Below are 27421 nucleotides of genomic sequence, written 5' to 3'. Positions count from 1 at the left end.
ATCCTTGCTGGGGACTCACGGCTCCTCTTCCTGCAGCCACCACATTGTGGGCTACCCTGGGGCAAGCAAACCTCATCCTGCACCCAGCGTTTCCCCCCGGGGAGGCTATCAGAGACCTGTGACAGCCGAGAGTCCTGTCACTTTGCGCAGGGGAAGGCAGGATGTGACCCTGGAGGAAAGTTATCTCCCCGCACAAATTGGTCCCTGGTAAGTAGAGCAGCGGCAGCACAAGCAGCAGGGTGAAGAAAGCGCTGCACTATCTCTCGTGGGGATTGGCATGGTGGCGGTGAGCCCCCACCCGCAATGGCAGGTGCGCTTGGTGGGCTGCTCTTGCAAGCAGATGGGAGTAGGCATGAGTTAGTGGGGATTTTCAGCACGTTTCCCACCCCATTTCCCAGCTCCCAAGGGAAGGATGGGAGCTGGCAGGTTGCTTTGTGGTTTTATGCTCATGCCACCAGGTTGGAGACAAATCCCATGCATGGAGGAGAAGACAGCAGGGTCCTGTGTTGTCCCTGTAGCACAAACCCAACAGGCACCACTCTTTGGCTTGTGCCAGGGCTGGCCCAAAATCACTGCCCAGTGCAAGCTGCTCCCCACCTCCAGCCCAGGTATAGGGAACCCAACTTCAGAGGGTCATTGGTCATCATAGCTGATACACGTCCCAGGCACACATTTGCCACGTTCTGCAGAGGACTTGTGATTTGAGGAGTTTTGAATCCCCATAATCCAAATGATGATTCTTGGCATTTGATATAATTAATTAATTGCATTTCATACCCCTGGATCTCCATCTGGTGTTGGCTCTCGGTAGCAGTGACACATCTGTTGGGGTTGCTGGCAAATTTCAAGCATTCCCACCCATACTTTAAGGTGGCAATAGCATTGGAGTTGAAGTACTGGTCTTTGGACTGAAGTACTGGATTATGGACGAACAGCTCTTGTTTGAGCTGATGAATGCAGCTGCCACCTTGCCAATTTATGGTATTATTCCTTCTGGGCATCTCCACTTATATGTTCATTATGGCCATTGGTCACAAATGGACTCATTTCTGTATTCTTGGCTTTCTGAATGAAGCTGGAGTTAGGAGATACTGGTGTTCCCATCAGGTTTTTGCTGTGTACTTAGCTATTAGCCTGCTCTTGGTAAGCAGCCCTGGACTGTCTTTTGGGCTTTCCTTCTACATGGAATGAGCTGTCAATTCAAAAATCCTTGGCTGTTTTTCATAACCTGGTTGTCACTCAAATGCCTCATAGCTGTGGACATCAGAAGCAGACACTCTCCAAGGTATGAGAAGATGGTCAACTTTCAGCACTCTTCTGTTTTTCCCTTGAGCCGAAAATGAATTTTTCCTTAAAGTGAAGGAATCTTGGTCCACCTGGAACAGGATCACACTGCAATCCCCAGTGATACATTGGCAAGGCAGCTTGCCCATCCTTCGTGACCCATATTCTCCTTCCAGCTCCAGGTTTTTGATGAGGAGAGCCTGAGCACAAAGACCACGCTCTAGCTCTGTGTAGGAGACACTCATCTCTCAAGCAAGAGCTGCTTGGGACAGCACTACCCCATGAACATGAACAATCAAGATGTGCTGCCATCATGCCCAGAAGCCAGGCTGCACCACGGGCATGACTAACACGATCACAATGTGGGAACAGAAAGGCAGAAGCAGACTTTACACCACGGGCTATGTTAAAATTAGTCCAAGTCCCAGCGTGCCCCCGTTGTGGTGTGGGAGGGAGCTGGGACCATCTTCCCCTGGGCAGGGCTTGCCTGTCCCAGAGCATCCTGGGGGCAACCAGAGTGATATTTTAATAAGCTAAGTATTATTTTACATCCCCAGTCCTCTTCTTGAGACTGATGCTGGGCAGTGAGGCTGAAAATTAATCACTTACGGGTTTGGTTTTTTTTTTTAATTATTTCTTCTTCTTCTGTTTTTTTGATTCACATCTCAGCTGAACTAAACTTTAAGTCAACAGAATATGGGATACACAGCCTTCTGCTCTCCTTCACTTCACCAGCCCCAGCCCTCCAGGTCAGCAGGAAGGTTTGCTGCATGTAGCCAAGAGCCTGTGGAGAAAACAAAGCCAGGGGAGAGTCCAGTTTCTGTTTCTTTGTTTTCAACCCTGCTCAGGAGTGGTATAAACTCAAATAGGCACTGCTTCAATCAAGGTAGCTTCTGCTGAGTCAGCTTCATTTAAAACTTGGCCTTTCCGAAAGACTGCAATTCTCAGAAACCCCAGCCAAGATTTTATGGGTAAATATAAAATGAATTAGGAGGCAGGTTTTAAAATAAAGGATTGCTCTTGGAATCCAGGGGTAATAATAATTTCTCCTGAGAATGCAGAATCTCTTAATCTTTAGCCCAAAGCTGCATGCTCAGCAGCATGGCGGAGGCGCTGCCGAGTGGAAGTGGATCGAGCTGCCCTTGGTGGATCCCCTGTACTGGCCACTGGCACACCAGCTACTGCCCAGTGTGAGCACACCAGGGTTGGAAGGAGCCCTTTTCTTTGTTTTCTGTTTGCCTCTCCAGTAGCAACAATTGTCCAAGCTGGTTGAAAAACATCTCAGGGCAAGTCTATTCACTCAGAAACTGGTGATTCAACTCCACCTAATTGTTTGGATGGAAGAAATTGATTTCATTGACGTTTTCAGCAAGGACATTATTAAACAGGTTTTGTTTGGACGGTGCCACTTCAGCTTGCCTGTGCAGTGTGGCTGGGATGCTCCACTTTGTGTTGCAATAGAGTATCTGAAAGACATGGCAGGGAAAAAGTATTTCTTTACTGCAAGAAAAATAACCCAAACTGTTGACTTGTGCCCCCAATCTGCCACAAAATCAGTTTTTGCTATTTTAGATGTTTTCACAAACTGAAGTGTCTGAGATTTGTCCAGACAGCTGTAGCGATTGCTGCAGGATGATCTTGCTTTGGACCATCCAGGAGCACCAGACATCATGTTGAAGGTACCATAGGGACATGGAGAGGGTGCAGTCCTGCCCCAGCAGATCCCCATAGATGTTTGCCAACCTGTCCCCAAAAAGCATTTGTGTGTTTGTAGTGAGAGAGCCCCTCCCAGGTAACCCACTGCCATGCTCCACGAGCCGTTTTTGTCCTGATGTCTAACCTGATTTCTCTTGCTGTAATTTAAGCCGATTATTTCTTGTCCTGTCCACTATGGACATAAAGAACAGATTATTCTCTTCCCCTTGGCAGCAGGCTTTTAAGCACTTGAAGACTGTTATCACATCTCTTCTTCCATCATCTCTTTTAGGCTAAATAACCCAGTTCTTTCAATCTTTCTTTGTAGGTCATGTCTTGTAGACCTCTGATCATTCTGTTTGCTCCGTGCTGCCTGCAGCAGCACCACCTCCTTTTTGATATGAGCTGCCAATACCAGAATCTACTCCAGCATAGACCTCACCAGCCCTGAACAGACATGAAAGATGATTTTGTGAGTCTTCTAGGCCACGCTGCAGCTTGTGCATCCCAAGGCACTGTCTGCCTCTTGATGCAACACTGATACCTTGTGTTCAGATTGTGACCCACTATAATTTGTAGACCTTTTCTGGGGAACTGCTTCTGATTGTTTGTAGGCTTGGTGTTTCCCATGAGGTTTTGAGGTGAGTAACAAAAGGCAGGAATGAAGTGCCCTGAATGAAGGTTATGTTCTCTTGCATTTGTTGGTCTCTTCCAGGTCCCAATTCTGGTATGTTCATGTATTCAAAGTACACTTTTGATCAGGCGTTTGATGAGGCTGTGTCATACTTGGGCTGGATACTATTCAGCCCATGCTGAAGAGGCTTTATTGATAATCTTTTAAATTGCTGGATCCCATTTCCTCATAATTCTCATGTTTTATCTCTTTCATGCATGTCCTTTCATGGTCTAAGACATGCTTATGTTTAACCTTGGAATCCAATCAGCATTTTATGCAAAAAAGATGAGATTTGTAATTTTCTGCAGTCCACATGGCACTGAAAATCAGACCAGAATGGCCTGTCCCCATTCCCCAGGAACTATGTTTAGAGTGAGCTGGTCATTTTTCCATTACTTTATTTTTTTTTCCTTAGAAACTGGAGGTTTCTGTTCAGGACTCACTAGTGGAAGGCTGAAGGCTGGTCCCTGGGGTTCAGACCTAAAGAGACTCAGTGCAAGGACTCCAGACAGTCCCAGGGGAAGCATTTCCACCACTCAGCCATGGAGTCAGTCTCTTGCTCCCAATGAACATTTAAATCAGTTATATAACATCAAAAAGCCCAAGCCCCAGAGATATGGCAGGACCAACGCTGCTGCTCAATGAGACAAGGGGAGAAGGAAAGGAAGGAAACCCCCCATGCTCCAGATGAGCCTCTGAGCCTGTGCCAGAGACAACCTGTCAGCAGACCTATCTGATTGCCTGTCCTCCTCCCTTGGGGCTATGCCAGCATCAGCTTTACTGTTCTGCAGGCAGCAGCACTGGAAATCCCAATCATAGGAAAGGTCTCAGGGGGAGAGAAATGCAGGTCACTGCTGGGACAGACTCTCCAGGCAAGGGATCACACGCAAAGGTACTCGGTTTATGATAGCAATTAATGTGGAATTGCTGGTAATGGCAGAGCTGGTGCTTCAAGTAAATGCACAGAGGCAGGAAATGAACCCCATCAATTTTTAAGATGTCAGCTGTTTCATGGGGCATCTGCAGAGATGGGAGTGACTGGACCTGGATTTTTTAGGCAGCCCCTGCCCACAGCTGGATGCAAAACAGGCTTCTCCCATGTCATGGGATGGACCTGCCCAGCTGCCTGCAGGGAGCGGGCCCCAGAGAGCTGGAAATGGTCCCAGTGCAACAAGGGTGTTAGCAAGACTGTGAGTGACAGCGGGATATTGGACCATTCAATCAGAAGGTGCATTTACACGGTGATGGTTTAGATGAGGGTCTCTGTGTTGCTGGTTGCAGCTATTCAGTCCATGCTTGCAATGGGTCCCAATTCAGCAAAGCACGTTTGACTGCAGGTGAGTGCATTTCCACACCAAACCTTTCTCATGCAGTGGTAGAACCCCTTTTTGGCTAGGACCTGATATTTGAGAAACCGCCCAGTTCCCACTGAAAACCAGGAGTCTTTTGTCCCCAGTTCCCGCAGAGTCAGGACAGAGACTGTCGCAGAGCGGGTGTTTTTATGGACTGGCTTCTCTCTCCCTTCGCTGTTCTAATTACATTGTATATTTTGGAAATAAAAATGTCTTTTTTGATGATATCGGTCAGGAAAGCTCTCCAGCATTTCCAAGTACCAAGAGGGGGAGAGGCAAGTGATCAAAGGCAGGCTGTAATGAGCTATCTGAGTCAAGCTCAAGGTCACTGGGGGCAGAAGGGCCACTGTCACGCTGACTTGTGATGCTCAGCTGGCTCCCCACTCCTGTGGGGGACAGACCCCTGTCTTTGTAGCTGAGCTTTTGGGTCTGCACATCCTAAACACACACTGATTGAGAGAGACAGTCCCTGCTGCATGAGCACCATGGTTTAAATACACATGTTGGAGGGGAGGGGTGCTTACCCCACTTCACAGATGGGACAGACACCTGCCAAGACTGAGGCTCTTCTCCCCACAGGGGTAAAAGCATCCAATTGCTCTTGAAGAGCTGGAAGCACTGTAGGAGTCATTTGCTAGGAGAGGCATGGTCTTTGCAGCAGGCGATCTAGGGCACTGATGAGCAAAAATCTGGGGCATCAAAGAGCAGAGATCTGGATAATCAAGAAGAAGGGATCTAGGGCATGGAGGAGCAAAGATATAGGTAATCAAGGAGCAGAGATCTAGGGCATCAAAGAACAGAGATCTAGATAATCAAGGAGTAGCAATCTAGGGCATGGAGGAGCAGAGATCTAGATAATCAAGGAGTAACAGTCTAAGGCATCAAGTAGGATTGCTCCAGGGCATCAAGGAGTGGACATCTGGGGCACTGAGGGGTGAGACATGATCTATCTCACGGGGGATGCCCACAGAGCACCAGCATCACTCCAGGGCTCGCAACTTGATGTTGAGGGTCGTGCAGGAGGGTAGAGGTGGGATTAATGCCCAGCCCTGCGTGCTGAGTGCAGCCATGACCAACCTTTCATAGTCCAGAGGAGAGGGGGGGACAGACTTCCACAGGAAACTCCACACAGTGTAGTAAGCTCACAGGGTTGTTCAGGAAAGCTGAGTCTCAACTGGCAGCCGCAGGCTCCTCCAAGGGGGAATCACAGAGTTGCTTCAGCCAGCGGGAAGGAGCCTGCCTCCACGTCACCAGCAGCAGTAAACATGATCTGTCTGAAAAATAGAGTCACGTTAACAGTTATTGATCTATAACTTTTAACCAATTTCTTTTTTACAATATTGGATTGCATCCTAATTCTAGCTTTTTATGTTCGGCACTAGGCAAACTCCACTCCATCAGCAAAAAACAGCCCCTGTGGGCCAATCTGCGCCTTCCATTGAGCTGAATGATAGAGGACTGGAACAATATTTTTCGACAGATCAGTTCCTGTTCAGGGTAGTGGTGGCCATTATGCAAATTGAGCTATAAGAAGTTTAAAAGTCTGGAACCATTATATTTCTTTATTTCATTAACATCAATGCGAGCAGGCGAGTTAATACAACAGAGTGATCCCATTCCAGGGCTTACACAAAATGGTCCCCCTATCATTTAACAAGACTGGTGATTTCCCCTAACGGGTGCTCCCAGCAGCCGTACTGGGGGCACTGAGGCATTTTTCACAGCATGCAGCTGGGCAAGGGGTGGGTGACAAATGTCTCTGAGCAGATTAGCGTGCAGGAATCCTCTGGCTGAGCTGGCAGATGGCTGGGAGGGCCCTGCTCCTTGCATCAGGCGGACATCCGGGAGGATGGAGGGACAGGTAGGGGATCAATTACAAGGGCCCAGTTTCCCACTGGCTCCTTGAGGATTTTGTTCCCCCTCAGAGTACCTGCACAAAATCTCTTACATTATGTCCTCATTTCTAATTCACTGCACAGACCAGGAGAAGTTGCTCGGGCAGAGCTGTTCTTGGTATGCACAGAGGCGTGAGCACCCAGGATTCAGATTTACAGGGCAAGGCAGGAAGTGTGAAGGGAGCGGTGTTAACCTCATTTCCTCCTCTGGTGCTGGACACACACGTGCTGCCAGCCCAACAGCAATATGAGGAGCTGAGGACTGATTTAATACAGGCATGATGTTATAGGGCAGAGAGATTTGTGCTCCAGCACATGTCCTGATGCCCAGGCGGTGGCGGTCCCTCCTCCTCTGTCATATCAGTGTTGTACCAGCACTGCCACAGATGTATGCCTTCACAGTCACCTCTGTCCTCCCATGTATCCCCCACCTTCCCCCCACCAAGACATGGATACATTCACTAAAATAGCAGTGCAGAAAGACACACATCCCTCCTTGTGGCCCCATTCAGCTGAGGGTATTAGCAGCCAGCTCCTCTTTTCAAATTGAAAACTAATACATAGCACTAGCATGCCAGCAAGGAAATTAGGGGGTCTTGTGACTCAGCCCTTGCGTTAGTATCTTGAGGAAGAGAGTGGGTGATAACCTGGCCATTCACAAAAGTCAGCCCATGCTATGCGATCCAGCAACCCTGTGAGAAGCTGACTCTGCCATACCATACACCCTCTTCCAGCTGTATAACTCACACAAAAGAAACACAGACATATGCACGCAAGTACATATATATATATATATATATTTGCATAGATCTAGAAAATAAAGATCACAGCATGCCACACTAATGGATCACAACACTATAATAGCTCCATTATAAATAGCAATGTCTCAGAGCATTACTGCTAAAGACTACCTTTTAGAGTTGAAACTTTTAATTGATTTTAAAATACACAATCAATCACAGTTAATCAAGGAATCATGAAGAGGCTATCATACACAAATACACAAAGACAGCATACAAACCACAATTAATGACCACTTAAACAATGGTAGGAATGAAAATAGGATTATTTATTACTGTTTATGAACAATAATGGATAAAGTAATGAAGCGGTAGCATGAGGGTGTGTTAGAGGCTGTCGTGGTTTGAGCCTGGTCAGCAACTGACCACCACAGCCGGTCACCCTCCCGTCCCCCTCCCCACCTGGGAATGAGGGAGGGAATTAGGGGGGTAACGGGAGACCCGCAGGCTGAGATAGGAACAGTTTAATAATGGCAATAAAATGAGAATAATGACAATAATAGGAAAAAAAAATATAAACAGGCAATGCACAATGTAACTGCTCACCACCCGCTAACCAATACCCAGCCCGTTTCAGGCCAGCGATCCCGAGATACCAAGATCCCTCAATCACAATCCCGGAAGCGAGAGAGCTCCTTCCCGACCACCCCTCCTCTATGTAGTGAGCATGACGTTCCATGATATGGAATATTTCATTGGCCAATTTGGGTCTGGTGCTGTGTGCTCCCTCCCTGCTCCCTGTGCCCTTGCGCACGGGCAGAACATGAAGAGTCGGAGAGTCCTTGAAGTCTCGGTAGCAGCTGAAAACATCAGTGTGCTATCAGCATTCTTCCCATACCAAACCCAAAGCTAAATCCAAAACACAGCACTCATCTAGTCCCTGAAAAGGAATATTAACTCTATTTCAGCCCAAACCAGGACAGAAGCCACAAAGTTTGCAACATTTAACACCAAGTAGCCATAAGTGACTCTTCAGTGAACAAGTCAATGTCACAATTTAGAGCAATCTTTCCAAAGGAAGGAGATACTATTTCTCACTCCTCCAATCACTACCATCACCTTGCAGTTGCTGGTGGAGGTGAGTCATCCCAATGGAAGGTGGGGACCAAGCCAAGAGCAATTCCTGAGTTCTCACCACAAATCCAGCCTCTGTCCTAGGGCTGGGGTGCAAATCTGTCAGGCACAACCTTGCTCTGTGGCAGGGGGGGACCTGTAGCCCTCTGCCAAAAATGCCTCCAGGCTGCCTTTAGCCAGACATCCATCTGTAAACTGCCAGGGAGGCTGTCTCTCCTCCTGAGGACTGTCTTACCATACACCAATGCAGCAGGACAGCTCTGGCTTTAATATTAAGGAGAGTGGTTAAAATCCAACCATGTGGCCTGTCCCAACCTTGGAGAGCCAATGCTTCATGTCTCAGGGTGGCACACAGCCTGACGGGCCAGGAGAGAGTGAGCAGAGCAAGGGCTGGAAGTTATTAAGCCTGTGCCTGAGCCAAGGACATTGAGCTTGATCTGGGCAAAGGAGGTAAATTCCATGGAGGCAGCTTGGAGGCCCCTAAAGTATGTCCTTGACCACAGCACCAGGTGGTCTGTCTAGGATTTAGTGCAAAAGACTATTTTGCCTAAGCTGGCTTTATTCACACCCACATAGCAAGAGACCTGCAAGCCCAGAGCTGTACACCACTGAGGCACGCACTGATACAATCCTACCTGCGTCACCCGCAGACCCATTTTGCTCTTTGCTGTGCTGAATCAAGATCTTCCCATGCCTTCTTGCAATGCCTGCTGTCCCCAGAGACGGGCAGAGGCACAGTGATGTGGCATTCAGTCAGCGAGCAGTGGCAGAACCCTGATCCCTCCTCTTGCTGCCATGCACACAACACTTTGCAGCTTTACAACCAGAGCCTTTTAGTTTCTCTAAACTAATAAGCAACACTCAGGACCCCACTCTTAGCTGCCTGGCACATGGGACAATGGAGAGGCAGTGATGAAGTGACTCCTGGTAAGGAAGAGGGTAGAGTCCAGAGGAAAATTTGTCCTGTTGCACCATTCCCTTAAAGGCAAATGCCACCTAACCCCAAAACACCACCAGCACATCACCCTAGCTGGTGTCCCTGCAGAAAGTAGGAGACTGGACAGGCCCCTTTTTCCATCTTGGGGCAGGAACACAGGGATATGCTTGTGCACAGACATTTCTGTAGTGAGATGGAGTTCTCACGCTTGACCAGGGACAGCTTTTAGCATTAGACTTAAACTCCTATTAGTGATCTCAGATGACAACCTTACTGCACTATCCAGGCTTGTCACTGGAAGCCTGGAGAGGAGCTGACAGAAGGTCAGACCCCATAGACACACCTTCCTTGGGGTTTTGTTGTGGGGCTGAGGATGCTGTAGCCCCTCACTTCAAGCCCAGCCCACAGCAGCCTCCCTCCCCACAGTACTTGTGTTTGCTTGTATGGATCAATGTCTTCCTCTCCTTCACCATCTCTTTTATTGCCTTGCAAGTTGGCCCCAGGATGTTTTATCACACCATAGCACATAATACAAATGAAAAACAAAAGGGAAAAGTTTGAATCATTTTTTTTAATATATTCATCCCTGTGCAGGGGAACAATGATCCATCTGATTAAATCCACATGCTAGAGTTTATTAAACTGGGTTGGCCTCTCACTTTCTCTCTCCTTTAGGCAGGGACAAGCTCATTAAAATGAACATGCTCTGCTCCCTCCCTGTTGCAATCCCACTTTGCAGTGTCTCTGTGCTGCCACTATCTTGTAGGCATCACCAGGAGCTGATGAATAGGGCTCTGAAATTCAGTTTTCTCTGGCAGCAGCTGAGCTTTGGTGTGGCTTTTTGGCAAAGGGTAGGAGATGCCTTCAGCCTACCAGCACCTCATGGCTGCCATGAACATGCAACCAAAAGGATCTAAGAAAGGGACCATTAAAATTTGAGAGAGCTGGGAAGGAAGGGACTGACCACCTTGCTCTAGACCTGCCCCAGCACCTGAAGTGTCATTTACCTCCTTACAGGCTCTATTCCTCATCTGTAAAATGCGTTTGATGGTCACTGCTTCCCCATTAGGATAATTAATGGCTGTAAAGCACTTTGGATCCTGCACTAGGAATAAACCCATCAGTAATGTCAAGGTGATGAGTGAGCATCTAAGACAGTCTCTCCCCAGGACCAGGTCCCTGCACAGGCTCCCAAATCTGGCAGCAGCTGCCCACCCTGCAGCCCCTACTCTCTCCTTGGGCTACCCAGGAGGGTGCCCAGCCCACAGTCACTCTTGCTGGGGAAGCATCTCCAGCAGGCCAATATTTGCTGCAGCTCCTCTTCCTCCTCAGCAGCCCTTCAGATGCAACCTAAGTCTATTACACCCTGACGATAACAGTGGCTTAGGCCATATAATCCCTCCTTTACTTGACTTTGGGTTATTTTGAGCAGGAGATTAAAGGAGATTATCTGCATCACCTGAGATGCTGCACTTTATCTCTATACCCTTCTCTCTGTCCCAGGGCTTACCCAGTCCCAGGCAACAAAAACCCTCCCTCCTTCCCCTGTCCTCCACCATGCTCTTGTCTTGGGGCAACTACCTGGTCACAGGACAATGCCATGGGGTGGTCCATCAGCAGCCTTGTTTCCTGGACTCAGCTTTTTACCTGGCCACTCATATATCCTGAACACTCACATCCTGAGCCACATCCAGAGGTGCTGCACAGCAGGGGAAAGAGAAAGGAGGGCACCCCAGCATGCTGTAGCACTGATTGGGATTAGCTGTTCAGTGGGATTCTTGAGAAGGAGGTGGTGGCAGAGAGGATAAAGGAAGTCCTCCTTTGGGCACTAGAAGCTTGTGGCAGGGTGTGCTGGGTTCAGAAGCAGCCACTTGTCTTCACAGCCAGAGGATGGAGAAGGATGGCCTGTTTGGAGCATCCCACACACACTGTATATATATATACATATATTTAAAAAACACAACAAACAGGAAAAAACACTGAAAAATGCGTCTCATGCATAAGGAGGAATCCCTATTACTTGGCAGCACCCAGCTACAGGCATCACCCAGACAGGGCAGGGAGCTCCTTCCCATGTTCTAGAGACCACGTGGTGCTCCAGCTCACTTCAGCTTGGATTTAGCAAAGCACTTAAGTGCTGGTTTGAATTCCTCCCAAAGCCTTGCTGAAATTAGCAGCTCTGCTGAATCAAGGTCTAAACAGGCAGAGCTACTAGCAGCAACCAGGAAAGTTAATTCTCCTTCCTATCTGAGCAAGAGATGCTCAAACATGCCAGGGGTGGGGAGCAGCTACTGAGAGGCAATAGTTCCCCTGGAAAGCAAACACTTACACATGGCATCCCACCAGCACGTGTGTGACCTGTGCAAACATTCACAACAAGCTCACACCTTCATGGGCTGTTTTTCCTCATTTCAGACTACACAGGCTAGAATCCATCTGCCACCCTGGAAATTAATAGCAATCATTAAACAAAAAGAGCTGGCAAAAAGGAGCCTGAGGTGAAAAGCAGCTATTTCTGCCAGAAAAAAAATTAAAACTATTTAGACATACAGAAAGTCATTTATTACTGTGAAGTCCTCCCTCCACCTGGGGTTTAAATCTCATTACAGTTTGTCCAAAACAGATGTTACCCTTTTAGCAGTAGATTATTAACGATAAACTCCATTCCTCCAGAGAGGGTGGGTGTTCTGGGTTCACTTGCTTTTTCAAGCTGGATAACCTCCACAGGAAATGTTTATGAAAAGGACGGGCAAATCCAAATCCTGGCATATCTCCCAACTTCTATTGTCTTGGACTCCAAAGTTTTTCCTTCCACCTTCCATAACTTTTGCAGGTCTCTGGACAAGCAGGGAAATACAGCAGCCCAGAGAGTGGCCACAGACTCTGCTGAGGAGCAGATATGAGGAGGAAGGGCTTTCATGTGCTGCAAAGGCACACTAACACACCAACAGCTCCTACTGCTGTTTTTCCACCAGCCATTTGGCATTAACCATATGTCAAGACAAAACCAGCTTCTCTTGGAAGGAGACTGGCACGTACATGACCCATTTTTCCAAGCTTCTCTGCTTCCATTCACACATTTTTGCGTAGAAGGCCATTTGGTTGGGTTTTAAGCTTGCTGGCACCACAGAGGAGACCAAATGCTCCCTCATACCTGTGACTGAGCATCCTCCATGGCCAAAGTCGGGCTTTGCTTATTCCCACAAGTACATGGGCATACTTGAGTGGGAAATGAGCTATCCTTGAGATAAACACTGACCAGCACTCAATTTAACCAGCCAAGCCTGCAGTAGAGCCATATCTTCATTCTGTTTAGATTTATCATAATAAAGATACTTGCTCAGGTATCTAGGAGCCACATTAACCATGCTGTAAACACAATCAAATGAGACACTAATATCAGCTCCACATAAATGTGGCCATCTGGCTGCCCAGCCATCTCCCTGACCATTTTATGTAGAAGGAAGCACATCCCCAGCACTCTCCAGAGACCCTTCTAAATAGTTGTTCTCACAATGCTTCTCAGAGCATGCCTGGGAAGCCAGCAAGTACCGGCTATTTGGGGACTGTTGATGGTGAAGCCAGTACTGGTATCTCAGGGCTCTCGCAGAAAACACTTTTTGCTATCAGTACAATTTTTTCTGCCCTCCAAGAGAAGCAGCAAGAACTCCGCTGCTGGCCATGTATGTCTGCAAGTACTCATTGCTGGAAGAGTCATTCCCTTGACACAGTGTGTCGCGAGCTTTCAGGCTTTATGGTTCACAACCAAACCCTTCATGGAGCCCTGAAGGACCCAAGGGAAGCTCCAAGTAAGCAGTGTATGCACCTCCTTACAGGTGCGGGATATCCTTGGGATGAGTCCATTGCATGTCTGTTTGTGTTGTGTCAAAGGTATGGCAGAATAACTGCAGGGACTGCACTGATGGGAGGAAAAGGCTGTAAATTCAGGGCTGAAATGAAGCTGTTAAACAGCAACTGAGGTGAATAAACACCCACAAACATCTTATGGGCTCTGCCCTCTGCCACAGGGTACAGTCAAATCCCTCCACAACCTCATGAACTAATCTGCACCAGCTCTTCATCCTTTTACCCCCATCCCAGACCCAGCTGGAGCACAGACATGAAACATCCAGGCCCACCAAGCCACCCCCACCAGGCTGGGACCACTGTGCCACATCCCTCAGCTCGTCCTAGCACTGCAGAGACCTGGAGGGTGCAGTGGGGCTGAACACTCACCTTTCACAGGGGCCAGCAAACTAGGGTGCTTGTGGCATGGATATTTGTTTGTAGCATGAGTATTTGACCCAGGAAGAGCATCCTATAAAATTTTAGCAATAAGGGTAAGTGCATATTTCCACTGCTGAAACAGACCCACAGCCTGTTGAAGTATTTTTCTGTAGAAACACAGCACCTGTTTGGGTTAAGAGGTCAGGACATAAGCAGGGTTGGAAATGTTGCAGAGGACCTATCTTGACCTAGGGAAAGAGAAGTGAGTCCCTCCTCCAAGAGCCAACAAACCTGAGCTCCCCCAGCAGAGCTGTGCACAGGAACAGGGCCGTACTGGGTAAGCTGTGTGTGGAAGGTGGTCATGCTTGGTTTCCTCTGCAATGCTGTTATCCTGAATAAACATTAGATTGGTTTTGGAGAGCTGCCCAGATGATCATTAACCTTCTCCTGGCCCATGACAGGAAGCCAGCCTGCAGCACTGAGCTAAAATTAGGCCTGTAGGGCACCGGGGCTTGCCAGATATTGCTATATCTGGGCAGAAACCCCCTTCAAAAAGTGGACAGCCAGAAGGTTCAGCCTTAAGCTGGGCTTCTCATATCCAGAGGACAAGAGCTAAATCATTAAAATCACACAGTAATTTAGGTTGGAAGAGATGTTTGAAAGTCTCCTCCAACAAGAGAAGCAGGACCAACTTCAAGGGTGAACAAGACAGCAAGAGGTTAGCAGAGGTGTTTGCCAACAGCACAGCCATAGCAATTCCTGCATGCAGGAGACTTGCTGATGAAAAGGTGAATCACAGCAGACCATTATCTTGAAGTCCTATGTGTGCTGTATATTTTCTTGTCCATCTGTCAGCACTAATCAGTACAGTCCACCTAGAAACTGTGACTGAGGTAGGCACTGGTCAGAGACCCACACTTTCTGGCCTGAGATCCCTTCATAGGGGAACAGTGGGACAGAGAAGATAGAGTCCTTTTGAAAATATGACCATAAAAAAAGTGATCAGAGCAAACAAAACACTTGCACCTCTGAAAGTAGTTTGCATCAAAGCTAACTATTTCATGGATCTACCACCAGATTTCATTCTGTACAAAAGTGGATTCTCCTGTCTGGGATGCAAAGGGTTATGCAGGCCTCCTGCAAAAATAAATTAATGCATGAAAGCAGTAAAACCCTCTTCCAAACAGCAAAGATCTGAGCAAGGATGACAATGCAGCAGAGACAAGACACAGTTCAGATTGTCAGTGCTGAGGAACACCAGCAGCTTCACTTCCCAGCATGGGGCAGGCTCCCTCCTTTGTAACGGTGCTGGAAAAGCATGCTTTGATCTTCAGCACTATTTACTGGGGGAAAACAGGAGTCCTGCTTCCACACAAGACCTCTGCTTTCCCCCAGCCTAATGTCAACATAACCACCTCATAATGGAGCTGTGATTCAGGCTGATTATTTCTAAGGCAGAACTCCATCAAGTAAATACTAGAGAGGCTTTCTCCCATGGAAACACACTTTTCTTATTACAGCCATTGTATCTGATCAGAACTTAGTTCTCTACATCCCCTAAAATCTTCTTCCTCTTCACTTTCCTCTAACTCTGCCCCTCTAATTACACTCCTTGGCTCTTTGACAGCTCAAGTACACTGTCATGGGCAGAAGCTGACATTTCATATCTGCCCATGCTGGTATTTCAGAAGGCTGGTTTAATGCACAGGTAACCCAGCTGGGCCTAAGAGGTTGTTCAGCAGGGAGATCATTTATTCATTTACTTAAACTCAGCAGAGAATTTTGCTCAGTGGCCCACAGCAGTCTGCGATAGGGTTGTCATTTCAATAGAACCTGGAAGCCATGCAGCATGAGATGGATGTAAATGACTTCAAACTGCAGTTGAGTGAGAAGCAGAATATCTGTATTTCCTGAAATCCCAAGAGCTAACCTGTTTTGAAAATATTGTCGTTTTAACACAGAATTTATTTTGCCATAGAACAAAAAGGTTCTTTAAAATGCGCAAACAAGTTTGTTTTGGCCTTTCCAGATGGCAGTTCTGACCTCAGCCTGGCTGGTAGAGGCTTTGAACTAGGGCTCCTGTCAGATACTACAACACCCACACGTTTACAGCTAAATTGGCCTAAATCTCAACTTACAAAGACGATCATAGCTTTTCAGCCAAAGATTTAATTTTGCAGAAAGTACATTTTATCACCAGAAAACCATTTTACTGGACAATTCCCCATGTGACCACCTGCAGAGAAAGCCATCTCCTATGGAAATCCATAGGAGGCAGCAGCAAGTGCTGGCTGTTCAAAGGCAGGAGCCAGGGTGACCCCAGCACAGTGGGTTTCCTCCCCAGCTAGAGCAATATCCCCCAGCACATGAACACAGGTGATAGCAACAGGGTCCATTGACAGCCTGAGGCAAGGTAAGAGATGAACCATATCCAGGGCTCATCAAGAAGTCCAGTCCAGAGCAAAAGGAAATAGGGCCAAGGACAGCACTAGGTACAAGTTACGGTGCACATCTGAGGGGTCCATCAAAAGGGGCTAAACCACCTACCACACAAGCCTAGGGTTCATCTGGGAGGCAGGACCACAAGCAGAATTAGACACACACACAACTCCAGCAGAGCTCAGGAAGGGATAAAGGGCCCAGGGCTGAGCTTATATGGAACTTCTGAGCCCATGGGCAGAGGGTGTGGGTGGAGGTCCCAGGTGAGGCTGATCAGTGTCATTAGTGTCTTCAGGGCCTTAACCAGGTGCATTTCAGGCTCCTCAGGTTGACATTCATTCAGCCACTGGTCTGTGGAAAGTGTCTTATGCCTCTTGCAAAGGTGATCCAGCAGCCAGTGTCTACGGACACTGAAGAGCCATTAGTGTCTTGATCTCTATTGACTTTTATTCCCCTTGGTAGGAACAACACAAGGAGAGAAACATTGGCCCTAGCACCAGTTAGAGCCCATGAGTGTTGATACACTGCTAATAGTAATGACCCTGTATAGAGACCAAGTGTGTAATTTCTGTTTGTTTCTCCCAGCCTACCCCAGAAAAGTGATCTCTTCCCCACCCCTCCCACATGGCTACTTGTCATCTAGTCTGTGACCTTCCAAGGTCTCAGTAAAAGCTATCCTGTATGCAATGCTGGGCACTTCTCCCTCAGCCCCCTTTTACCTCTCTGCTTCATTTCTTCTTCATCTCTCTTTAAACCTCAGTGGAAAATATATCTCTTCTCCCTTGCCTATTTTTCTTAAATAACAAATAATAGCAGGAAAGAGAGTAGAATTGACTGGAGAACTCTATTATCTAACACTGTGAGGCATTTGGGAATAAGGTTGTGATGCACAAAATACCACCTAAACCCTGTCTGTGGAGGCAATATTAGTACCAGGACCTCTGGATATAAAATGAACTTGAATTTTACAGGCCTGGGCATCTTTATTATTCATCATGGTTGTGATTCTGACCAACATCACCTGGCAGGAGGCATGTAGTAACCACCAGGAATACGAATGAGCAGAAAAACCTGCCTGGCAGTCTCCTTTCCCCACCTGACACATACAGGACAGACGTCCCCCATTTAGGGGAGACTTCATCACTAATAAATGTTTTCTCTGCCATCATGGAGAGATTATTTTATGCATAATGAAGAACAAAAGTTCATTTTAAAATTTGGTGCCTGTTTGCCAAATTCTCCCTCCCCACCTCTTTGGGTGACTAAACATTTATCGTTTGTAATGTATCGCTCCCGTTTTTCTCTGTCTCTCTTTGTAGTGGGGCTCCTTCATCTATTGATAAAATCAGCCAAGCAGCTGTGAAAGAGGGTCTAAGATATGCTGGAACACGGCCAGCTGGAGATGGAGCAGCTAGGGAGAATGAAGTTATGGAGATGCAGAAATGCCAAGGAGAGAAGCACTGTTGTGTGTATGCGTGTATATGCACGCACATGCGCATGCATGTTAATCTGGCTCCTTGCCTTCACTCAGTAAATCTAATCCACAGTTTGAAATAATTCATTCAGTAGAATAACAAAATTAGGAATTGAGTGCCAGAACAGCATATTATTATATGTGCTGCCCATTTTGCTCTCCCTCTATCTACCCAGCCCCCACGGCTGCTTTGTTTGCTTCTTTGCAGCTGCTGCTCTGGTTTAATATACTGAGATGCCATTAGTCAGGAGATGGAAGCAAAAATTTACCAGCCCGCCTGCACTGGTTTTTGGAGCCCCAGCTTTGCCTTTTCCTTTCCACCTCCCTTGCTGTGGGTTTTCAAGAAGGACAAGGTTGCTGCTGCTCATCCAGTGCAGGCTGCAGCCTCGTGCACATCACAAAATCACAGCAGTCCCTCTTTGCTGCTGGGTTGATGGGGACCAGGGCTGGAGAAGCAGGGACAGGTAGGAGGGGAGGACATCGCAGGTTAGGGCTGAGGATTAGCAGGGCAAAGCACAGCTCTGGGCTCCAGCAGGGATACTGGAGATCAGAGACAATGAGTAGGAGCAGAAAGGTGTGAGGGAGTTTTCATTGCCCCTTTGCTGGCCTCTGTAAGCCTCATGAGCCTGACATCTTCTCACCTGGTCAAACCATGCTGCCTTGTAGAAGCGGAAGGAAAGGGAATTACAGCAGTGTCTGCAGTACACAAGTAACTGCAGGAATGGTATTTCCTGCAAGGTACTGGGTGGGTACCATGGTCTGCCCACGGACATGGCCTGTTGTCATTGTCAGCATGGTGCCACAGTTCAAGATAGTCCAGACTGAGATTAAATTCATCATTTCAAATCATTGCTATTGTTGTTCCACATTGTCTTCATTCCTCTCTTTTGTTTCTTTCTCAGTCAGTGAAGGAGAACCCCAAACCTCCACTTCCCTGTCTATTTTTCACATTAGAGTTGTAGGTAGTTTGTTCCCAGGTTTTCCCAGGCAGCTCTGCAGAGTGTCAGAGGACTGGGAAAAGTGGTGTGCAATTGGGTTACCAGGAGAATAAAACCAGGACAGCTGGGCAAAGACAAATCAGTCAGGCAGGAGGGTTAAAACACTAGCTTTTCTTATTCATTTTTATCCAGTCTGTGGGGAAGAGGCAGGGGGGTCTCTCCCCTGCTCTCCAGAGCCACGTCCCAGCTGCAGAAAGTCAGGGATGGCAAAGGCTCCTTCGCCGATGGGCTGCTCTATTTCTAACCTGCAAGAATCAAGCCTGGGATTTCAGAAGCAGAAATGAATAGAAAAGGGAGATTAGAGGTGAGGTAAAAGGTAGAAAAGGGAGGAAGGCGAAACCTCCTGAATGTTTGTTATCTGCTGTTAGAGGGAGATGAGTTGGGAGCCACTGGGAGTGCCCCTGCTCCCGCCCCGCCTCGCGGGATGCTCGGCGCTTGGCTGATGTTGCAGCACACACACACAGGCACACACCCACACGCACCCGCCTTGGCATGATGCTGGGAAGGAGGCTTTCAGAAGCCAACAAGATGAACAATTATGCCTTCTGTGCAAAGCAACAAGAACCACATCTCCACTCTCCAGTCATGTCCCGGCAATCTAATAAAAAGGGAGATTAGCCCCTCTTTCCTCTCTTACATCTCCTTAATGCTGTCATTTTATTCACACTTTGCAAAGCAAATAAACCAGCAAATTGCTTGCTTTAATGAGCTGAAATTAAACTCAGGCTGCTGATAAAATGCCTTTTCTCCTTTCTGTTGTTGGGAAGGACTCATCTGATAGGCAATGTACAGGAAAGAAGAGAAAACACACAGCAGGAGCCTTATTGAACATGTTTGAGTCATTTACTGTTTCTCTTCTTCATCCCGACACCTCCAATTAGATGAGGGAGGCACATGGGTGTTGAGAAGGCTATAGGGGATCAGCCTGGCAAGGTCCATGGAAGGTGTCTCTGCCCTTTGTTCACAGGATGGTCCCACTCCACTAGCTAATGCCCTCTGACACAGGCTGCAGCCCGCAGCCTCCCCAGGGAGGAGTCTACAAGAAATCTTCCTCTGCAAGAAAAAAGGCTGGTTTGGCTCTGCAGAGAAATCCCAAACACAAGGTCACCCAGAGAGGATGGTTGGGTCAAAATGGGAGTTAGAGGAGAAAGAATAAGTGCTTGCTAAAGAGAGTATGCCAAGATGCATCACACCCTGCAGCCTGTGCTGTCTCAATTCGGCAGGGCTTCCCCTGTCTGCGAGAGGTCCCCACAATGCCAGGTCCATGGAGGAAGACAGGGAGATGCTCGCACCAAGGGCAAGCACTGCAGGGCAGCAGGCAAGGAAAGCACCCTCTGTGCCATCTCAAAGGGACAACTGGGGCAAACCATTGCTTATGGCTCTGCAGGCCAGGACTACCCTTCTTCCACACCCTTAGGGTCAATGTGAACCCTCACTGGAGGCAGTCTGAGGAGCTGGTTGCTGTGGCAGAGGAGACTGGGCACATCTAGAGCCCAGCTTGCAGCTGGAGGGAGAGAAAGTCTCCATCCAAAGCACAACACATCTGCTGGGATTTTCAGCCCAAGAGGAGCTTGGGGCACTTTCCTTCAGTCTTCTACAGCCCTGTGAAGTGCTATCATTATCTCACAGTACCAGAGAGGAGACTGGAATGTAGAGAGGTTAACTGAGTTGCCCAGTGCTGGGAAAGATATAGCAGCAGATGTCTTTCAGCCTGGCACTGGAGCGTGTGCCTCCCCATCAGCTGGGGAGGTGGTAAGGGAGGGAGCACTTACCTGCATTGCCCCAAGAAGCACAGTCCCTCTTCCCTTCCTCACTGGCTCCAAGGACTTGGATATGTCAAAATGGGCTGCCAGGTCAAGGTAAATCATCCCAGGGCAAGGACAGCACATCCTTGCAAATGTGCTCCTGCCAGTGCAGCAGGTACTGTTCCCCAAAATGGGGTTACCTGCAATATCAGTATTACTGTGGTGATATAAGTGCTGGAATAACAATGTAAAAGCATGCTAAATTCCAGGTTTCTACCCCCAAGAAAGAGCATACCTGAAATTCAGCTGCCTTGCTCTCAGCATTCCTTCCACCCGAGCCCTGGTTCTTGTAAACTATTTTAAAAACCTGGTTTTGTTGAACTTTCTGCCAAATGTAGCTAGGATAGAACAACACCAGACACTGGGAAGGCAGAGAGAAACCTGCACGTACCCAGGCAGAGCCCCACAGCAGCATCATCTTAGGGCCAGCACATCTCACCCACATGCGTCTGCACAACCGCTGCAGACAGTACAGGTTGCAAGAAGGGTGTACTGCACACCCTGCCCTCTGTGGGGGCACTGAATGTCTGGCTGTTGTTTTCCTCCACAGCCTCGTCTCCCCTAGCAGCTGGTAGAGCATCTGCTGGAGGACAAGGTGGCCGGAGACTCTCATGTGCAGAGAGCTGACGCGAGACCAGAACTTGTTATTCATGTAGTGGAATCCAACTGTGCCACCAGGGAATAGACTCATTGTTCACAATCCAGAAAGAACAAATAAACTGTTTTACTGCTTCTTATTACTGGCCTGTTTATCAAGGCATAAACTGTGAATGGTTAACAGGGATCTCTGCAGTGAAACATGGTCTGCTTCTTGCCTGGTATCATGGGTGGAGAAGAACCTGGTTTCTTCAGGACAAAGGCAAGGGTATGGCATCTGCCCCTAAATGCCCCTTGACAATCAGCCTCATGCAATTTTCAGGCATGCAGCACCAAGCACAGTCCCTTCACTGCCTGGTCACTGGGAAATGGCTTGGAAACCAATTTCTGGATTTATACTATCCTGCAGAGCCAATGAACGAAAATTTAGATTTAAAATGTGCCCCTGTCTCCTTCATGGATGTCCAATATACCTCCAGTTCCTACCAGCTGTGTTTTCAAGGAGTGCTGGTGGTGTCTTCCTGCAGTCTGCCCTGGGACAAGGGAGACAAGCAGAGCTCCTGTTCCAAACAAAAGTCTCAAGAAGGATTTTTCCAGATAGGCCATGATGTTTTCTCCCCATTTGTGGACACTCCATCTCTGCCACAACACCTCACTGCATCTGTCCTACCAGCTCTGAGCGCTGTTTGGCAGTAGAGATGTTCACAGATGATATTTTCAACATCTTGTGGAAAAGCATGACCCCAAAGATGCTGATGTTCGTGCAGTTCCCTCCTCTCCACTTTTGCTTTCCTGTTTCTCTAAGAAATTACAAAATGAAGTAGAAGTGCTGTCTGTGGATATTTATATTTAGTCAAAAATGCAGAAAAAAATAATGGAAAATGTGAGATAGGAATTAGTTTTTCTGTGGAAAGGGAGGCTGCTGGCTGTCCCATAGGCTTGTGTCTAGTGAAGACTCTTCCTGGTCTTCAAACAACTGTTTCTGGCTGGGGAGGGGAGGTCTTATTCCATCTTCTGCAAATACTCATTATGCCACTGAGTGGTCGAGGCTCTTCTCCACCTCTGCATCATTTCACCTGTGAGGGAGAGGTCTTGGAAACAGGCAGCAAGCCCCAGCCACAGACAATGACATCAGATTGTGGACAATCACTCTAGCGTGTTTTGCAGTCAAAGAGTGCCCTGGAACTACAGCTCAGGTTCACAAAAATGGGACAGACACTTGATGCTGGGATTTCTTAGATGCCATGCAGCAGTGCAGTCAGAGAGACACGGTGTCCTCAACTGGCGTCCTCTTCCATGGGCACTGCTGCTGCACACACCAGCACGCAAGACAATTAGGATTCCCCTCAGCAAAATGCTGCAACATCAAATCTACATCAGAGCAAGTTGCCTAGAGTTCATCTGCTCTCCGCAGAGAGGAACAGACACTTCTGGGGCATCACTCTTCTCCTCCTAAGGTAGACACCTAAATAGGTCAGATGAACAGTGTTCTGGATGTGTGTTGGTCTCTCAACTGCCTATAACATGATGCTGGACAATGGGCTCAGAGGATGGCCTCCATAGTCGGTGACCACCTTTCCTCATGATGCCAAATGCTACTGGTGGCAACACCCAAATAAACCAAGAGCTCCTTGAAAGGCAGTAGTCAGAGTTAGAAGGCAAGTGCCTAACAGTAAGAGCGTAATTGGATGCATCTACAACACCTCTAAATGTTAACTGTATTTCCTTTGTGTTTAGTTTGTGCTTGTGTTTTCTTCTGAGCAGGTGAGACGAGGGACCAAGCGGGGACAGCCAGACCCCTGGAGGCACATGGAGATGGGGACCAGTGTCGTGATGGGCAGCAAAAAGAAAATGAGGAGATGTACTATAAAAAGTGAGAGGAAGGCTTGTCTCTAAGCCAGAGGGACTCCTCCGCACGGGCACCTAACTTCATGACTCCCTCCCCAAGATGCCAGAGACCTGGTGATGCGGGACCAGCCTCAGCCACCCAGGCCTTGGTAGTAGCCCCCGGCCGGTGGCTGCTGACTACCGTGGGCACTGAGGTCCGCTTTCTCCACGGATGCTTCCACCTTGTCTCCAAGCCATGAGGAGAAGGGAGAGACAAGAGAAGCTGCTGAAAAAGAACTAGCCCACATCTTCCTGCTCCCCACCCCGCTTCCGGCAGACCAGGAACCCCTTCTCCGCGTCGCCCTTCCAGATGGCAGGTCGCCGGTGGGCCGTGACGTCAGCCCTCTGCATGTGTGTGGCAGCCGTCTCTCTCCTGCACACCGGTGGGGTGCGGGCAGACTGCTGGCTCATCGAGGGGGACAAGGGCTTCGTCTGGTTGGCCATCTGCAGCCAAAACCAGCCCCCCTACGAGTCCATCCCCCAGCAAATCAACAGCACCATCGTGGACTTGCGGCTGAACGACAACAAGATCAAGAGCGTGCAGTATGCCTCGCTCAGCCGCTTTGGCAACCTGACATACCTCAACCTGACAAAGAACGAGATCTCCTACATCGAGGACGGTGCCTTTTCAGGACAGTTCAACCTCCAGGTGCTGCAGCTGGGTTACAACCGACTGAGGAACCTCACTGAAGGCATCCTCCGGGGCCTGGGGAAGCTGGAGTACCTCTATCTCCAGGCCAACCTCATCGAGTCCGTCACCCCCAATGCCTTCTGGGAGTGTCCCAACATAGTGAACATTGACCTGTCTATGAACAGGATCCAGAGACTCGACAGCAACACTTTTCGGGGCCTAAACAAGCTCTCTGTCTGTGAACTCTACAGTAACCCCTTCTACTGCTCCTGCGAGCTCCTTGGCTTTCTGCAATGGCTGGAGGCTTTCACCAACATGACACGCACGTATGACCGGATGCAGTGTGACTCCCCACCCGACTACATGGGCTACTATTTGTTAGGCCAAGGCCGAACTGGCTACCGCAATGCTCTGAGCATGCTCTCTTCCCTTTGCACCGGTGGCTCCTACACTGTGATCCCTCGTTTTATCCCTCCCAGGTACCAGGTGACCACGGTGCCCTCTGAAAGCCCCTGCTCCGAGGAGGAGTGCTCCTCTGGCGATGGCACGACCCCGCAGTTCTCCCTCTTCACACCCATTGGTGAAACGGAGGTGCGCCCCAATATCCAGGTGAAGCACCTCAACCACAACTCAGCCGTCCTCACCGTGCAGATCCCCTACCCCTTCAGCAAGATGTACATCCTTTCCCAGTTTGAAAATGGCTTCTCCTCCATGATCACCAAGCTCAGGAAGAAGGAGGAGAACATCACCGTGAGCAACCTAGTAGCACAAAGAGATTACACCTACTGTGTAGTCTCTGTCCACCAATACTCCAAGTACAACCACACTTGTGTTACCATCACACCCACCAGACCCAACCGCAAGGAGCCAGTGCCCACCCCTTCCACTGCCACTCATTATATCATGACAATCCTGGGCTGTCTCTTTGGCATGGTGATTGTCCTGGGCGTTGTGTATTACTGTCTCCGGAAGAGGCGCCAGCAGGAGGAGAAGCACAAAAAGGCTGCCGGCAGCATGAAGAAGACCATCATCGAGCTGAAATACGGGCCAGAAATGGAGACCACCAGCATCACCCAGCTGTCCCAGGGACAAATGCTGGGTGGGGAGACGGTGACCCGCATCCCCTACCTGCCTTCTGCTGGTGAGGTCGAGCAGTACAAGCTGATTGACAGCAGCGAGACCCCCAAGGCCACCAAGGGCAACTACATGGAGGTGAGGACAGGTGAGCAACCCGAGAGGCGAGACTGTGAGCTGTCTCTGCCACCGGACACCCAGAGCTCTGTGGCTGAGATCTCCACCATTGCCAAGGAGGTGGACAAGGTGAACCAGATCATCAACAACTGCATTGATGCCTTGAAATCTGAGTCCACCTCCTTCCAAGGAGTGAAATCAGGGGCAGTCTCCACGGTGGAGCCTCAGCTGGTGCTCTTATCAGAGCAGATCCCCAGCAAGCACGGGTTCCTCTCCCCTGTCTACAAGGAAAGCTACAACCACCCTCTCCAGCGACACCACAGCATGGAGGCAGCCCCCAAACGCTCCAGCACCTCTTCCAGTGGCTCCATACGGAGCCCCAGGTCCTACCGCTCTGAGGGATCGGGCCACAAATCAGAAGCCAAATACATTGAGAAGACATCCCCCACCACCGACACCATCCTCACTGTGACGCCGGCCGCGGCCATCCTGCGGGCAGAGGCGGAGAAGATCCGTCAGTACAGCGAACACCGGCACTCGTACCCCAGCTCGCACCAAGGGGAGCAGCACGACAGCATGGCGGGGCGAAAGCCCTCCATCCTGGAGCCTCTGACCCGTCCTCGCCCCAGAGACCTGGCCTACTCCCAGCTCTCGCCTCAATATCACAACCTGAGCTACACCTCCAGCCCCGAGTACACCTGCAAACCATCGCACAGCATCTGGGAGCGCTTCAAACTCAACCGCAAGCGGCACAAAGACGAGGAGGAGTATATGGCAGCCGGCCATGCCCTACGCAAAAAGGTCCAGTTTGCCAAAGACGAGGATCTTCACGACATCTTAGACTACTGGAAGGGCGTCTCTGCCCAGCAAAAGTCCTGAGTCCTCACACAACTCGTGACTTAACACACTAACTGGACCAAAAGAAATCTGCAGCAGCTATTTTTATTCCGACTGTCTTTGAAACAAAATAAAATTAAAAAAAAAAAAATAAAAGAGAGAACACATTATGAAAAATCTATAAATATTCTATATAATATGTGAAGTGAGATATTAAAATGTCCTCACAATGGTGAGACACACACCAAATTTGAACACAAACTTTACAAAACAAACTGTGGAGTGAAAAAGGAGAGTTTTGTTTCATTTTGATTTTTTTTTTTTAAAAAAAATAAGAAAAAAGAAAAAATTGAATATAAAAAGGAAGTGAAAGAGCGGGCAGAGAGCTGAGGTCTGGCGTTTCCCAATATTGCATTGCATGAGTCCCTATTCCGTGATTTTGTGGATTCTTTGTGAACAGTTTGTGTTCTTCTTTCCTTCCCTTCCAAAATCAACAGCAACAAAAACAGCAACAAAAACCAAAAAGAGACCAGAAGGAGATCCATCCTTTGGGCTGTTTTTGCAAACGGAGTCTTCCAGTTTAGACTTTTACCCGGTTGAAGGCCCGTTCACATTTTCACTCACTGAGAGGTTTTACCACACATTGCATTGTAAACCGAAGTCGTTAATTGTACAGAGAAAATTTCTATATTTGCAATGTTTGCTGTATAATGAGAAAGAGAGAGGAGAAAAAAAAAACAATACTACATCTACTAAAAAAAAAATATATATCTATATCTATATATATATATCTATATTCACCTGTTTGTACCAGGTTTTAATCATGGATTTTAGAGAAAGAGATGGAGTTTCGTTTGAAGAACTTTTTTGTTGGTTGGTTGGTTGGTTGACAGGATATTTTCTGGAGGGGGGTGGGAGTGACTGTGTTTCTAAGTGTTTGGTTTTGATTACTCCCAACAGTCGTCTGTGTCCAGGTTCTCATCACTTCCAAGTACACTGAGAAAAAAGGCAGGTACCCAGAAAAGCAGAATCACCTACCTCATTCCAGGTGGGAGACCATCACCACCAGGAAGAGGGAAGGGGATGAGGAGTGAAAGGCTCTTGGTTGAGAAGGTGCCACCATGCAAAGGGATTTCTCCTGACAATTTAAAGGCATTGGTCTCTCCACTTCAACAGACATATCTGGAGCGTGGTGGCCCTTGGGGTCTGCCACTGAGGGGTGGGTTATCCCCTTAATTTTCAAGATGGGGAGCCAGCGATGAGCTAGAGAAGAAAGCCTCTTCCAGCTCTCTGAGGACATCACTGAGGGGTGATTTTTGCTGACGGAGAAGACACTAAGCCTTTACAGCTTGCCCATACTGAGAGCTAATACAGTAGGCACAGGCTGTGGCCCAGGAATCCTGTCCCCCATTTCTGGCACTCTGACCACTGCACATCCAGCAGCTCCCCCAGGGACAACCCCAAGTGCAGCTCCAGGCTCAGGCAGGGGGTGCAGCACCTCCTGCCTGCAGCCCTACTGCTGTCCACAGGCCAGTCTGACTCCCATTTCATGAGTGGCTTTGGAGATGGGACACCCTGGGGAGCCCCTCAACAGCCCTTGGGACTCCGAGACTGGAAGGGAA

The 27421-nt window shown here is 48.5% G+C and overlaps 1 protein-coding gene across 5 annotated transcripts in view; it reads left to right on the top strand.

Annotated features, from left to right (window-relative positions):
• ELFN1 (extracellular leucine rich repeat and fibronectin type III domain containing 1) overlaps positions 1 to 26599 on the top strand; it is a 110201-nt gene extending 83602 nt beyond the window's left edge. For all 5 annotated transcript variants that reach the window (XM_042798362.1, XM_042798364.1, XM_042798363.1 and 2 more), the window contains one exon: positions 23018 to 26599. In XM_042798362.1, coding sequence (XP_042654296.1) covers positions 23451 to 25841 — 2391 coding nt within the window. In that variant the 5' untranslated portion in view covers positions 23018 to 23450 and the 3' untranslated portion in view covers positions 25842 to 26599. The remainder of the gene's footprint in view (positions 1 to 23017) is intronic.
• The last annotated feature ends 822 nt before the right edge of the window (positions 26600 to 27421 follow it).

The sequence above is a fragment of the Tyto alba genome, unplaced genomic scaffold, assembly GCF_018691265.1.
Source record: "Tyto alba isolate M040663 unplaced genomic scaffold, T.alba_DEE_v4.0 Super-Scaffold_28, whole genome shotgun sequence".
Lineage (NCBI taxonomy): Eukaryota > Metazoa > Chordata > Aves > Strigiformes > Tytonidae > Tyto > Tyto alba.
Note: the sequence above shows the minus strand (reverse complement) of the source record. Positions and strands in the feature narration are given on the sequence as shown.